The following is a 13,878-nucleotide window of genomic DNA, read 5'->3' on the forward strand; positions in this document are numbered from 1 at the left end:
GCATACCACACCTACATCTTTCTTAGGGCTCTGCATTTACTGCTGCATCTGGGTAGTTAGTCTTCTCCCGTGTTCCCTATGACTACTTTCTGTCATACATGTCTTCAGGGTGTGGCCATTTTTGAGCAAACTCTGCTGTCATTTTCTTTAATAGTACCTATTCTGTATGCATTCTTGTTGCCTGTGCTCTTTAGGGGGAGGGGGTTTTCTTAAAATTTGTAGCTTTAAAAAATTGTGGAATGCTCAGGATTTAAACTAGTACCTGGTACATAGTAGGCTCTCAATACTTGATGATTAATTGGAAACGGTGCTGAGGATCCTTCAAGGTTGGCTAATAGGAAACTAATTGGGTTGTAAGAATTTCTTATTCTTTTATTTACATGAGAAGGCTGTGAGGTAATCCAGAAAAGAAAGAATTGAATTAATTTGTTTAAAAAAGCAATCCCAGAACAAATAAGACACTCGATACTCTCTCTACACATGCTATTACTGCTTAATTCTGATATAATTTTTCAAGCACATTATAGGTAGGGAAAGATAAACATTGAAATTTAATAATGCATAGACTGTGATGACAATTTACTATTTGAATTACAAGAGATCCTTATTTTGTCTGTCTAACAATTAATGTGTTGTTCAGGACTAGGCTTCTGATAGCCACACTCTACTTTTTAAAAGATGGGAACCGGGGCCAGTGGGATGACTCAGCAGTGGGATGGCTGTGGAAGTCTGCCGATCAGCTCAATTCCCTAGCCCATGTTAAAGTGGAAGGAAGAGAGCAAGTCAACAGGGTCGCCCTCTGGCCTCCATGCTTGTTCCATGGCAGGCCCCTCCCCTTGATAAATAATTCAATAGTTTTTAAAAGCTGTAGGAAGTGAAACAGTAAAAGAAAAAGATGGGAAACTAATATTTATTTTTGTTCCGGATCCTTTAGGAGGGAAGAATGTGGGGTGCTCTGAAGTGCATGGTGTTTCGAGGCAGATGTGCCCCCACTGAGGCCCATGGGCCGCATGTGTTGCAGAGAGCTACGAATGCAGCCTGACACAGCTGTCGTGGCAGTGTTGTGACAGGGTCAGGCGGGTTGACACTGCTGGTTTATTAGAGTCCCCAGACATGATGTCAGCATCCTGGATTTACGTGATCACAAGATTGCTAGCACAAATCTTTGTTTACCTCAGCCTAGAAATTCATAAAGCAAATTACTTTATTTACAATACATGTTGGTCTTAAAAAATTGTATGTTTCATTTCTGAGCTTTAGGTTGATGATGTGTGTAGACACAGTCAAACTGAAAGGAGACAACTCAGGCTCATAGAATCTTGGAGTTGGGAGAATTTTAGTGCCGTCTCTCAGAATCATAATATAATGGGGATTCAGTGTAATCGGGGTTAGAATTGAATACTAAAGCATTTGTCATTCTTCTCTTGTTTCCCAAGGCTGGCCCTCACTGCCATGAATAAGTTTGAAGAGGCAGTTACCAGCTACCAGAAGGCACTGGATCTTGATCCTGAAAACGATTCCTATAAGTCAAATCTGAAAATAGCAGAACAGAAGTTAAGAGAGGTGGCTAGTCCTGTAAGTTGTCACTGTAAAGTCTGTGGAATAGATCTGTCACTCACGATTGATTGACATCATTATGGCTGGAATGAATCTCAGATATAACTCTTTTACAGACAGGAACTGGCTTGAGCTTCGACATGGCTAGCTTGATTAATAACCCAGCGTTCATCACCATGGTGAGTATACTTTCTTTTTGATCGACTGGCTGCTGTCCACTATATATTTGCAATCCGTTTCTGCTATACTTTTGAAGGAGATGGAATCTTTCAGTCGTTGCCGGCACTGACCCAAAGCCCTTGGGCTCAAGTGATTTTCCTGCCTCAGTCTCTCAAGAAAGCTGGCAGTGCAAGCTCTAAAATATTTTAGAAACAAATAGAGGAGTTTTGATAAGTGGCAGGTGTTTGTGGCAGAGGCAAAGATAGAGGCTCTTCACCTGTCTGCCTTGCTTGGAGGGGAGCGAAGGCGGAAGTGAGAAAACCCATAACTTTATTAAACTGGAATATAAGTCAATGTTTGTGTGACTGTGTGTACTTTATAAGTCAAAACTCATAATTTTTCATTAGATTGCCAATTTTCAAATATATGAAAGGTTAAAAATCATTGTCTTGGGCTGGTAAGATGGCCCTGAAGGTAACTATGTTTGTGGCACAAGCTAGTGATCCAAGTTCAATTCCCACGGTTCATGTGGTGGAATGTAAGGACTGACTCCCACAAGTTGCCTTTTGACTGCCACGCAAGCATGGTGGCACAAGTATGTGCATATATACCACACGCACACCACACTCTTTAGATAGATAGATAGATAGATAGAAAAACAGACATATAGATAGACAGACAGACAGACAGACAGACAGTCAGATGTAATTTAAAGCCCCAATGTCATATAAAACTGGTTCTAGGAAGATATATCTATCAATTGATATCTGAAGATTTTGATTATGACAACTACTCAAGCTTGCCCCTCAGTATTGTTGACCTTGTTTTCTGTCCTAAGAGTTTATGTTTTTAAAAATAGCCTCTCATGTAGTCCAGGCTGACCTCAAACTTGGTATGAAGCTGAAGGTGACCTTGAGTTTTTGATCTCTCTGCCTCCTGCATGCTGGGATTATAGCATGTACTATTAAATTCAGTTTATGCAATGCTGGAAGCTGAACCCAGGACTTCATGCATCCTAGGCAGCTAAGCAACATCCCTAGATTTGCCCTCTGTTCTTCAAATCAATAAAATAACTTAGGGATCTTTGAAAAACAATCGTATTTGATCCAGGGCTGAGAATATAGTTCAATGTTAGTCATGTTTAGTGTTCAGGAAGCCCTAGATTCAGTCCTCAATACTGTCAAATAAAGGACGGTAGTAGAAACGGATGACAATTATAAAGAAAATTAATAGCCAGGTTGATCGTTGATTAAAATGGAGTTTTGAGGATTGGTTGGCCTGCCATTGTTGCTCTGTGAAGGAAGTATGGAGGCCTTCCTTCATCTCTGGACCACTACAGAGGGCTGTTCTGGTCTCCATAGCACAGTCAGTCACATCCAGCTCCTTGGTGTCATCCTGCTTTAAGAGCACACAATCTCAGGCTGAGAGATGGCTCAGCGGTTAAGAGCCCTGACTGGCATTCCAGAGGCCCTGAGTTCAATTCCAGCACCCACGTGGTGGCTCACAACCATCCGTAATGAGATCTGGTGCCCTCTTCTGGCCTACAGAGATACATCAAAAATAAAGTACACAGTCTTGGCCTTGTGATGGGGACATACACCTTTAACCCAAATTCAAGGCCAGCCTGAACTACAGAGAGAGTTCCAGGACAGCCAGAGCTACACAAAGAAAGTATGTTTCAAATAATATAGAACAAAAACAAACAAAAAGCACAAGGTTTTTCTTTTTTATAGTTTTAAAGTTTCTCTTTTCCCTGTTTGTTCTGTTGATCTGATCAGTCATGGCAATGCTCTCCATCAACTGTATTTTTTTATTGTCTTCAATCTCATGTCCCTATCTGAGACCATGTTCTAAAGAACCTTCTCTCTTGTACCTTCCCATTTACTTTGCATAGCACACTAGAACACCACCCAATGTTAGCGTGTGCGTCACTGGGTTTTATTCCTGTATCTTTACAAAATCTCTGTAACATCCCTAAGCATCACTGCCATATTTTAATGGGCAATACTGTTTTTCAATTCCAGGCTGCAAGTTTAATGCAGAACCCTCAAGTTCAGCAGCTGTGAGTATCAAGGGCTCATCATGTCTTTGCCTTCTTGTTGCCAGGCTCCTAATCCGAGCAGATCGTCTCACAGTTGATAAAAATGCACTGAATTCTTGTTACTTAGAACTTAAGGTCGACTTAAACACTTGATCCAACCCCTTCTATGGCACTGATATACTTGTCTGGCTTTTCTGTCCCGTGAAGAATATACGCTAATCTCCATGTATGTCTCTTATTAACCTAGAATGTCAGGAATGATGACAAATGCCATCGGGGGACCTGCTGCTGGGGTTGGAGGCCTAACAGACCTGTCTAGCCTCATCCAAGCGTGAGTGTTTGCCCTAGCTTGCTTTCCATTGGGAGGATAAGACACAGTGGCCAAAATCAACTTAGCGAGGGAAAGCTTTATTTCAGCTTGCAGGTAACCTGTAAAGTCCATCATGAAGGGAAGTCAGTATAGGAACTCAAGGCAGGAACTTGGAGGCAGGAACTGAAGCAGAGACCATGGAGGAACATTGCCTGCTAGCTTGTTCTCTGTGGTTCTCCCTGCTTGCTTCCTTATACAGTGGAGGACCACTTGTCCAGGGTTGGCACTGTCTCCAGTGTGCTGAACCCTCACATATTCATCATAATCAGAAAGACGTTTCATACACTTAACTGCTGGTCAGTCTGATGGAGGTACTTCCTCAGGTGATAGTCCCTCCTCCTTGATATGTTTAGGTTTGTGTCAAATTGACAAAAACTACTCAGCATAGATTCCTGGTTAGTTTTAGAGCCATACTGTTTGTTTCTCAGGGGTTAAGGCTCTTATTTTAGTCTTTCACTGTTAAAATGACTTGCCCAATTAAATGTATTAAATCTCTAAGAGGCTGATGATAGGAGACACAGTTCAAAGTGAAGGGTAGAGATCCAGAAGACCTGGACTATGTGGTCAGTTCTATCTTTTGGGGACGATCATGCATATTCACAGGCTTTTTTTCCTCTCCATGGGACTGTTGCATACCAGTGAAAGTAGGCAGAACCCTGGAGTAGTGAGTGACATACACCTTTAACTTCAGCACTTGGAAAGCAGAGGCAGGTGGATTTCTCTGAGTTCCAGACCAGCCAGGTCTACATAATATCTACATAAAAGATACCCTGTTGCAAGCAGAAAGCAAATAAGCAAACAAAAACAAAAACAAAACTTGTTTTCATCTATAATTGGTAGCTAGAGGAGCTGAGGAACAAGTCGTAACTTCCTCCGAGCATCCACCAAAGTGTTCAGTCTTTTGATTGACAGCTAAATTTTTGTTGCTTTCAGTATTGACTTAGGGTTGTCAGTTTCTTACATGGGGATATCAGTACTATCATGTACCCTTTCAGAAGGTCCCTGTTGACAGAGATTTCTGTTCCATCTGATCCTGCAGTCATTCAGTCCCAAAGAAACACACAGAGGATTACATTAATCATAAACTGGTTGGCCTATTAGCTCAGGCATCTTATTAACTCTTACATCATACATTAACCCATAATTCTTGTCTCTGTTAGACATGTGGCTTGGTACTTTTTATCAGTGAGGCATTCTCATCTTGCTTCCTCTGTGTCTGGGTGACAACTTCAGACTGAGCCTTTCCTCTTCCCAGAATTCTCCTGTTCTGTTTTTCCTGGCCAATCAGCGTTTTATTAAACCAATGCAAGTGACAAATCTTTACAGGGTACAACACCATTGTCCCACAGCACTTCCTTCCCCTTGTTGTTTTTTCAAAACAAGAACTCTGACTCTAATCTCCTCTGTTTAGCCTTTTCCCTGACCATTATCCATAACAACTTATAACCAGCACTCTAAACAAAGACAAACATTCATAATCCATTTTTTTGAGAATGCAGGCATAGTTTTTTAGGCTACTTTATGCTGATTAGGGGTGCTGATAAATCTTATAGGGACCTAAAGAAAATTTAAGATTATGGACAAGTCCTTACTGGGAAATTCTGCGAGGCTTTATCACCTCAGCCAGCAGTCTTGAGTCTGTTCTGGATGTAGAACTCAGAGGAAACTCCAGCAGAGGTCCTCTGAAATGTTGCATCATCTGGGCCATCCACTACTATTGGAGATTTTTCAGGGGGGTCTTCCTTGATCAAACATGATTTTTCTTAACCCAGAATGAAGCCACAACCTCTCATTTCCTATGTAAACAATAGCAAAAGCTCTTCTCCAAAGTAATATATCTTTTGACTTAAATTTTGAAGTCAAGGCATTTTCAAAATATATGTGTTGTATTAATCCAGCAGCATTTATAATCAAATGTATTTTAGCAGGTGTTGCTTCTTCCTCAGCCATCAAACAATTCAAAAATAACACAATATCATACAGTATCCAGATTCTCTGTGTATTTTCCATTTATACGTGGCTTTATTTTAAACTGTACTTCTATTTTTATTTTTAGTTTTTAGTTTTTTGAGACAGGGTTTCTCTGTGTATCTTTGGCTGTCCTGGAACTCACTCTGTAGACCAGGTTGTCCTTGAACTCACAGAGCTCTGCCTGCTTCTACTTCCCAAGTACTGGAATTAAAGGTGTGTGCCACCACACCCAACTACTCTTTTTCTTTCTTTCTTTCTTTCTTTCTTTCTTTCTTTCTTTCTTTCTTTCTTCTTAAGGATTTTATTCTTTTTCTTTTCTCTCCCAAGCCTACATATCTTTTAAACACACTGTAAACCATTTAGAGGTGGTTTATTTTATTTTTTTGTTTTGTTTTTCTGAATCTGTCTTTACTGTATAACTCTTTTTATGACCTTAGGAATCTTTTATTTGCTAAGCCTTATGGCTAGGATTAAAGCCGTGGCTTTGACGACTGGATCCACGCCATTCCTTAGCTTTCTGAGAGTCTAGCTTCATGGCAGAGGTACTGGAAGGAGCCATGTTTATTGCCACAATTTGTGGCATTTCAAGGTTCCTGCCACCATCAAGCAGCATGCTGTCAGCTATTCATAAACACCACTTAAGTGTTTTGTGACAGGGCCTCTTAAAAGAGCTGCAAGGTTTTTCAGCTAAAACTGAGTCAGGAAGCTTCTCTTAAATGAGACACACTTTCCTCTAGCAAACAGAGCCCACCCTAGAAAATGCTGCTACCAAGAAGCTGTGCTTGATTCTGTTCTTTTGTGTCTACAGTCACTTCCCAAGCTCTCTCAGGTTTTATGTGCATATAGTTGTCCATGTTGGCACAATTTGTTAATAGAGGTTTCTATCCAACCTGGTCCCACAGCCGTTCAGTCCCAAAGAAACACACAGAGGATTACATTAATTATAAACTGGTTGGCCTATTAGCAGAGGCTTCTTATTAACTCTTATATCTTACATTAACCCATAATTCTTGTCTCTGTTAGCCATGTGGGTTGGTGCCTTTTATCAGTGAGGCATTCTCATCTTGCTTCCTCTGTGTCTGGATGACAACTGTAGACTAAGCCTTTCTTCTTCCCAGAATTCTTCCCAGAATTCTTGTTCTGGTTGCCACACCTATACTTTCTGCCTGGCTACTGGCCAATCAGCATGTTATTAAACCAATACAAGTGACAAATCTTTACAGGGTGCAGGTTCCTAAGGATTGGTGCCCTGCCTATTGATGTATACTCATTGTGATCTCATATGTAAAGCAATTAATCTTTCACTTTTACTAATGAAGATCCACAACTATTTTTTTTTTAATTTTGTAAGCTTGAATAACTTCTCTAGGATTTAAGTGGTAGTCATATATCTATTGAAAATATGTATTAATGAGGTGCAGATCCATATTTAAAATTTGTAGAGACATAGTCTTGCTATGTAGCCGAGGCTGACTTCCAACTTAGATGATCTTTCTGAGGGTGCTGGGATTACAAACATGGACCCCCATACCTGGCTTAAAACCACCTTTACTTTAGTAGTAGAGTACTCATTTGTGGTTAATTTACAGCACCTCAAAAGTTAGTAAAATGAGTCTCAGAATCATGCTGCATTATTAATGTTTGGAACACTTAGGAAGCTCACTCACATCTCCGCAGTGCTTCTTCTCACTGGGTCCACACACTCAAGCACATTGTCATCTGTTAGAATTGCCCGAAATACTGCATTTTGAATGTATGTTTGATATTGCCACTGCCCAGTTTACAGGAAGCCACAGTTCCAGTTTCTAATTTGTAGTTAAAACCACTCACCATTTAGAATGTTGAATTTTTAGAGCCATCCATAAGTGGCATGATTATCATCTTTAATATGTGTAATTTAAGTCACAAACTCAGGAATTTTTGATAAACTTATTGTACTGTAATCTCAAGGATCATTTTATTAGAGTTTAAAGGAAAAACTCAAAGTGGTCGTACCAGTTTGCACTCCCACCAGCAATAGAGGAGTGTTCCCCTTACTCCACATCCTCTTCGGCAGAACCTGTCACAGTGTTTTTGGTCCAGGACAGCCAGGGCTACACAGACAAACCCTGTCTTGTCCCCCTGCCCTGCCAAGAAAAATAAGTTTGTTTCTCAGTGACCTCTATTAGGACTCATCTTGGGAGCTGTTAGGCCTCTCCAGAAACTAGGAAGCCATGGTGCTGCTAAAGGCATTGTTTCAGGACAGACTGTAAAGGAGCATACCTTTTAGTCCTTTGATTAATGTGTGGACAAGTAGATTGCATTCAATTCAGGCACTCCTATTTTAGCTTGGGCATTTTGTTTCATCTTGTGATCTGCACCAAAAGGCTGACAAGCAAAGGGTGTTTTGCTTCCTAAAAAGAACTCTGTCCTGGCTGGAGAGATGACTCAGTTGGTAAAGAGCTTACCATGAAGACGTGAGTTCCATCCACTGAACACGATTCAAAAAACCAAACCAAACCAAACTGGGAGTGATAACATGTCTTGTAATTACCATGCTGGGGAAGTAGGGACAGGAGGATGAGTCCCTGGGGCTTGCTGGCTTCCTAGCCAGCCTAACCGATACTGCAACTTTCTGGCCAGTAATTAAACCCTGTCTTAAAACAAACAAAAGAGGTAGATTACACCTGAGGACCAATGTTGACACTTGATTTTCGAGCTCCATGTGTGCACCTGCCCTCTGTGCAACAGTACACACATGAAATGTACACACACACACACACACATACACACAGACACACATACACATACCATATGGACTCTCTGTCCTGTAGTGCTATGTGGAATACAGCATTATAGATACAATGTTATGGTTCTAAAACTTGTATTTATAGGAAATATTCCCTTGGGTAGTCCCCAATGTCTGCAGTTCATTTTGCACGAGTATTTTGTGACTGGAAAGTCCCCACTCAATTTATTCTGCCTTTTTTCCTGCAGGGGACAGCAGTTTGCTCAGCAGATCCAACAACAGAATCCCGAACTTATAGAACAGCTGAGGAATCACATCCGCAGCCGGTCGTTCAGCAGCAGCACGGAAGAACATTCCTGACTCGATCGGGACCCTCATCCCCAGTACAGATAGTTTATGGTTCTGACATGTCCACCTGTAGATAATAGCTCCAAACCAAGTAACCAAAAACACCCTACACAATGTCTGGAAATAATGGAAGAAAGTCTCCTGTGTAAACCTGAGAGAGTCCATCCGTTTAGAATATAGTTTATCACAGACAGACTTGAACATAATACAAACTCCTTCGGAAACAAACCATCAGTAGCCTTGTTAAGTGCTAAGACAGCCTTGAGACAAGGGCCCATCCATTTTAAAACTTTTATCATCCTGTTTGTATATCAGACTCAGTACAGAGTATATTTATTGAACAGTAGGGCTATTTATTGGAAAGTTCTTTAGCTACAGGTTTCCCTAGGCCATGGCTTTGAGGGAGGTGATGACTAAGTGGAGAGACTTCTCATGCTGGTTTGGGAGAAATATGCTTGGCGGCACGTCAGGAGAGGAGCTTTGGAATATGCCACCATCGGTAACACATGGCTGTCGTGGGTACCAGTACTGTCTGTAGGGTGGCTTGTACTGGGGACAGGGAATCTTTAGTTTGATGCAGGCGATGTTTTGAGATACTGTGAATGTACAGAATGCACCAGTAGGATGCTCAGGTTTTCTGCCTCGATTTTAACTAATCCTGTCTGTAGTTGAGTGTTGATAGCATTCGCATGGTCAGTTAAGTACATAATGAAGCACACTTAGAGATCCTTAATGGTACTGGTCCGGCCAGTGAACACAACTGCTCTGTTCATTGTTGTAGCCTAATTGTCACAGTTTCATTGGTGGGAAACTTACCTAGGGCAGTGTCTAGTTACACTTTAAAAAGCCACCGACTTGGTCCCAAATTATGGAATTTCTAAGTGGAATTTAATTATGTGCCCATCCACGATGATTTTACTTTTTTAATTTACCATTATTTGATGAGTAACAAAGGCATCTGTTGCTGACATTGCTCATCCGTGGAATCCTTGGCTGCAGTTTGGCTTAGCATGACAGTCTTACGCTTAACTTTAATTTATTGCAATTTAAACATATTAGGAGACTTCAAACATCTTACCATATTTATGCATCTGACATATGGTTAGTAGAGAGAAATGGCATGAGATACTAATGGCATGACTCTAGGTGACTTGGTGAATGAGGAAATTCCAGTTTCAAATGGAATTTGCCTATGAACCAAAAAATTGGTTAAATGGGGAGTGTTATGTATTAATTTTACGGGTGACGAGGGAAGAGTGAAAGAGAACATAATTTAAATGAAACTAGCCTCAGGGCCTTCCTGCAGCTGTTCTCAGTCTGTGAATTTAGGAGCTTGAGGTTTCAAAACCTTTTTTTTTTTTTTTGCCAGGGCAGTGGTAGCATATGCCTTTAATCCTAGCACTCAGGAGGCTGAGGCAGGTGGATCTCTGTGAGTTCAAGGCCAGCCTGGTTTACAGAGCGAGTTCTAGGACAGCTAGGGCTGTTATACAAGGAACTGAGAAACCCTGTTTTGAAAAAGAAAACAAACAAAGCTTAAACCCTTTTTCCCCCGCCTTTTGTGAAACAGTGGTTTTATAATTTCAGTATACATCAAGTGGGGGAAATTAATTAAAAATTCTGGTGTAGGGTCATATCATCAAATAAGATCACCATTTTAAACAGTGTTCCATGCAGTTAGGCCTCTACTTTAGAACAACATAAGGTTGCATAAGGTTGGGGGGTCTCTTCTCAAGTAGCCAGCAAGCACCTGGGCAGTCTCACATGGGACAGCCAGGAAACAGTTCTGGTAGAGAACAGGAGAACCTCTGACAGAGAACTGGGTTGTGTCAGCTCTCACACAGTGTTCATCGAGTGTTCTTCACACAGAGGGAAGTACTTCCTGCTTACATAAAGGTTAGGACTAGAGTCAAAGAAAATTCAAAGTTGACAACTAAAAGCCCAGTCCTCCAGTGCTGAATATGTTAATAATCCTAGAACAGGCTTTCAGTTCAATAAAATTGGTGAATCCTCAATGAGACAACAGAAAATACAAATTAACAGTATCAGAGATGGAAGAGAGAGTGCTTGCCTAGTAGGTGGGCGCATGGGTTCAATTCCATCACCGCATTAAAGAAAAGCATAGGACAAAGGGCAGGTATACTAGGAATAGCTTCTGTGGGATATTAGAAGGGAAACTGGGGGTCGGCAGCATAGCGCAGGTGGTAGTGCCTGCCCAGCAGGAAGCCCTGGGTTGCTCCTTCCTAGTACTGCATGGAACTGGAAGGGCACTGTGCACCTGTAATCCCAACACTTGGGAGGTGGAGGAATTCAACATCAGTGTTGGCTGCACAGGGTATGATGTTAGCCTGGGCTACAGAAGACCTGGTTTCAAAACCAACAAAACAAGTCAAACAATAACAAAAAGGACAATTAGAAAGCCTTTGTTAAGAAATTTCCATACCTTTCAAGACAAACAAAAAACAAACCAAAAAAACCGGTTAGGCTCAGATGATCTCGGTAGTCAACTCTTCAGGAGAGAATAATATCCATTCCATATGGCTTTCAAAACACAGAAGAGGAAGAAATAGTCCCCAACTCACTTGACCAGTAATATCCTGGTAGGAACGACCAGTTCTCATCAGCAGCTGTGGAGCACTGACTCCCTGTACTAACACCCTTGGCTAAAGGTCGCTCTTCTTGTTACACTATAAACTAAAGGAACCGGTGTATCTTCCATTTCACTTTTTGGTTTGTTTCTACGGGAATGAATATACTGCCGGATGTCTCTTCGCACTTCCATAGCGATTTCTTATTCAGTACATCTTCTACCCTTCAGGTCCATCCATCACGTTGGAATCATCACACTGCGAGCTATTTCAAGATTTTTTTTGAGTGGTCTGATTGTTCTAGCTGTCTTAAGAGATTTCCCCAAGTATTCTTCCCCTTGTCAGGAAAATACACTTGCTCAGAGAAAAAGGATGGCATTGAATACTTATATACATTTGAATTCGGAATGCCTGGCTTCCATGACCCCATTTTGTTGGAGTAGCTGAAACTGTTACCGTGCTATGCAAAACTGAACATGCCCTTTGTATGGAAATGGAATTTCATTTACTGTACCAAATCATCAATCTAGTTTTTATAATAGTTGACACAGATCCTTTATAAGATGGCATTTATCTTTTATTTAGAGTATGAACAATATGTACCTATGTTGTTTATATACAGAAGAGACTTTGTAATTAAAAGTATATAGCAGAGTAACTTTTAAATTCTGAATGAATGCAAATATGGTTCAGTTATGAGAGGATGCTTGAAATAATGCTGATACAGACTGACTTGACCAGTCTCCGTCATCCTAAAGGAACCAACTTCTGTTCTCAATGCTTGCATTTTGTTTGCATAGATATTCATCAATCATGACTAATGTGAGGGCCAAGCCTCCTGGATACACCTTTCATTTTTGGACCAAATAATTTGTCATGGCAATAAATAATTATGCATTTAAGAGAAAGGGTTTTGTGTTTGACTTAATACATTCTTAATATGTAAGCAATTATTAGATACTGGGAAATTTCAACTTGTCAAACTAGGGTAAGGGATAAAAGAGCATGAATTTTTGTTTTCCTGCCAAATCGAGAAACATTTTGTTACATTCCTATTGCAAAGCTGTTTAAAGACTTACTATATATACTTTTTGCTGATTTGTTCCTGACACAAATGGTTATGATTAGATGGACAGACAAAATTTTTATATTAGTACATGTTAAAAATCAGGCTTGGTGGTGGTGGTGCATGCCTTTAATTTCAGCACTTGGGAGGCAGAGGCAGGTGGATCTCTGTGAGTTCGAGGCCAGCCTGGTCTACAGACTGAGTTCCAGGACAGGCTCCAAAGCTATGGAGAGAAGCCCTGTCTCAAAAAGAAAAACAAACAAACAAAAAAACAGCCAAAACAGATATGAAGTTGGGAATCACTTAAATGTGTGTTATGAAAATAAAACGTTCTTCAGGAGTTTTGAGGTTAAAACTAGGAAATTATTAACCTTGATCAAAGTTAACTGCATTGCCTTGGGATAGCTGGCCTGGTTCCTTGCTAGCTACTGCAGAACTGGCCCCAGGAAAGATGGCCTCACCCCTCAGCACAGCATGCACCTCTCCTGGGCAGCACACTAGAGTTGACCCTGTTTTTAGGAGACATGTGAGCCAGGGCATGAGGACAACAGAGCTGACTCTGCTCCTGCTCTCATCTGCCAGGTGGTGACAGTGGATGAGGGAAAGATGCCCTTCCCCTTGCTACCCTTGGCAGGCAAGAAGGCTGGCCCTGGGATCACCAGAGTTGGAGATGTAGCCTTGTCCTTCACTGGCTGCAGCACACCGGAGAGTGGGCCGTATACCTCACCTGGGCACACACTAGAGCTGGCTCTGAGGGCATGAGAGCTGGAGAGATGACCCTGCGCCACCTCCCCCCGATCCGTCTGCCCATGTGGTGGCATGGGTGAGGGAAAGAACTAAACTGCCCCTCACCAACTGTAACACATAGGCGAGCAGACCCTCCAGTCTCCCAGGGCAGTTCATCACAGTTAACCCTGTTGTTGGGGGGTGCAGGTGAGCCAGCTCTGAGGGCATGAGAGCTGACCCTGCCCCTACCTCCTGTGCCCCCTACAGCACTTGAGATGGCCTTTCACCTTGCCTGGGCAAGACAGTGGAGCTGGCCCTGTGGTGTGA

General features: G+C 41.5%; 1 protein-coding gene across 1 annotated transcript in view; it reads left to right on the forward strand.

Moving 5' to 3' along the window:
- Sgtb (small glutamine rich tetratricopeptide repeat co-chaperone beta) overlaps window positions 1-12,667 on the forward strand; it is a 40,090-nt gene extending 27,423 nt beyond the window's left edge. Inside the window, exons 7-11 of the mRNA XM_048442942.3 lie at window positions 1,437-1,575; window positions 1,674-1,736; window positions 3,741-3,778; window positions 4,005-4,088; window positions 9,075-12,667. Coding sequence (XP_048298899.1) covers window positions 1,437-1,575; window positions 1,674-1,736; window positions 3,741-3,778; window positions 4,005-4,088; window positions 9,075-9,186 — 436 coding nt within the window. The 3' untranslated portion in view covers window positions 9,187-12,667. The remainder of the gene's footprint in view (window positions 1-1,436; window positions 1,576-1,673; window positions 1,737-3,740; window positions 3,779-4,004; window positions 4,089-9,074) is intronic.
- Window positions 12,668-13,878: the final 1,211 nt, after the last annotated feature.

The sequence above is a fragment of the Myodes glareolus genome, chromosome 15 (assembly GCF_982192425.1).
Source record: "Myodes glareolus chromosome 15, mMyoGla1.1, whole genome shotgun sequence".
Lineage (NCBI taxonomy): Eukaryota > Metazoa > Chordata > Mammalia > Rodentia > Cricetidae > Myodes > Myodes glareolus.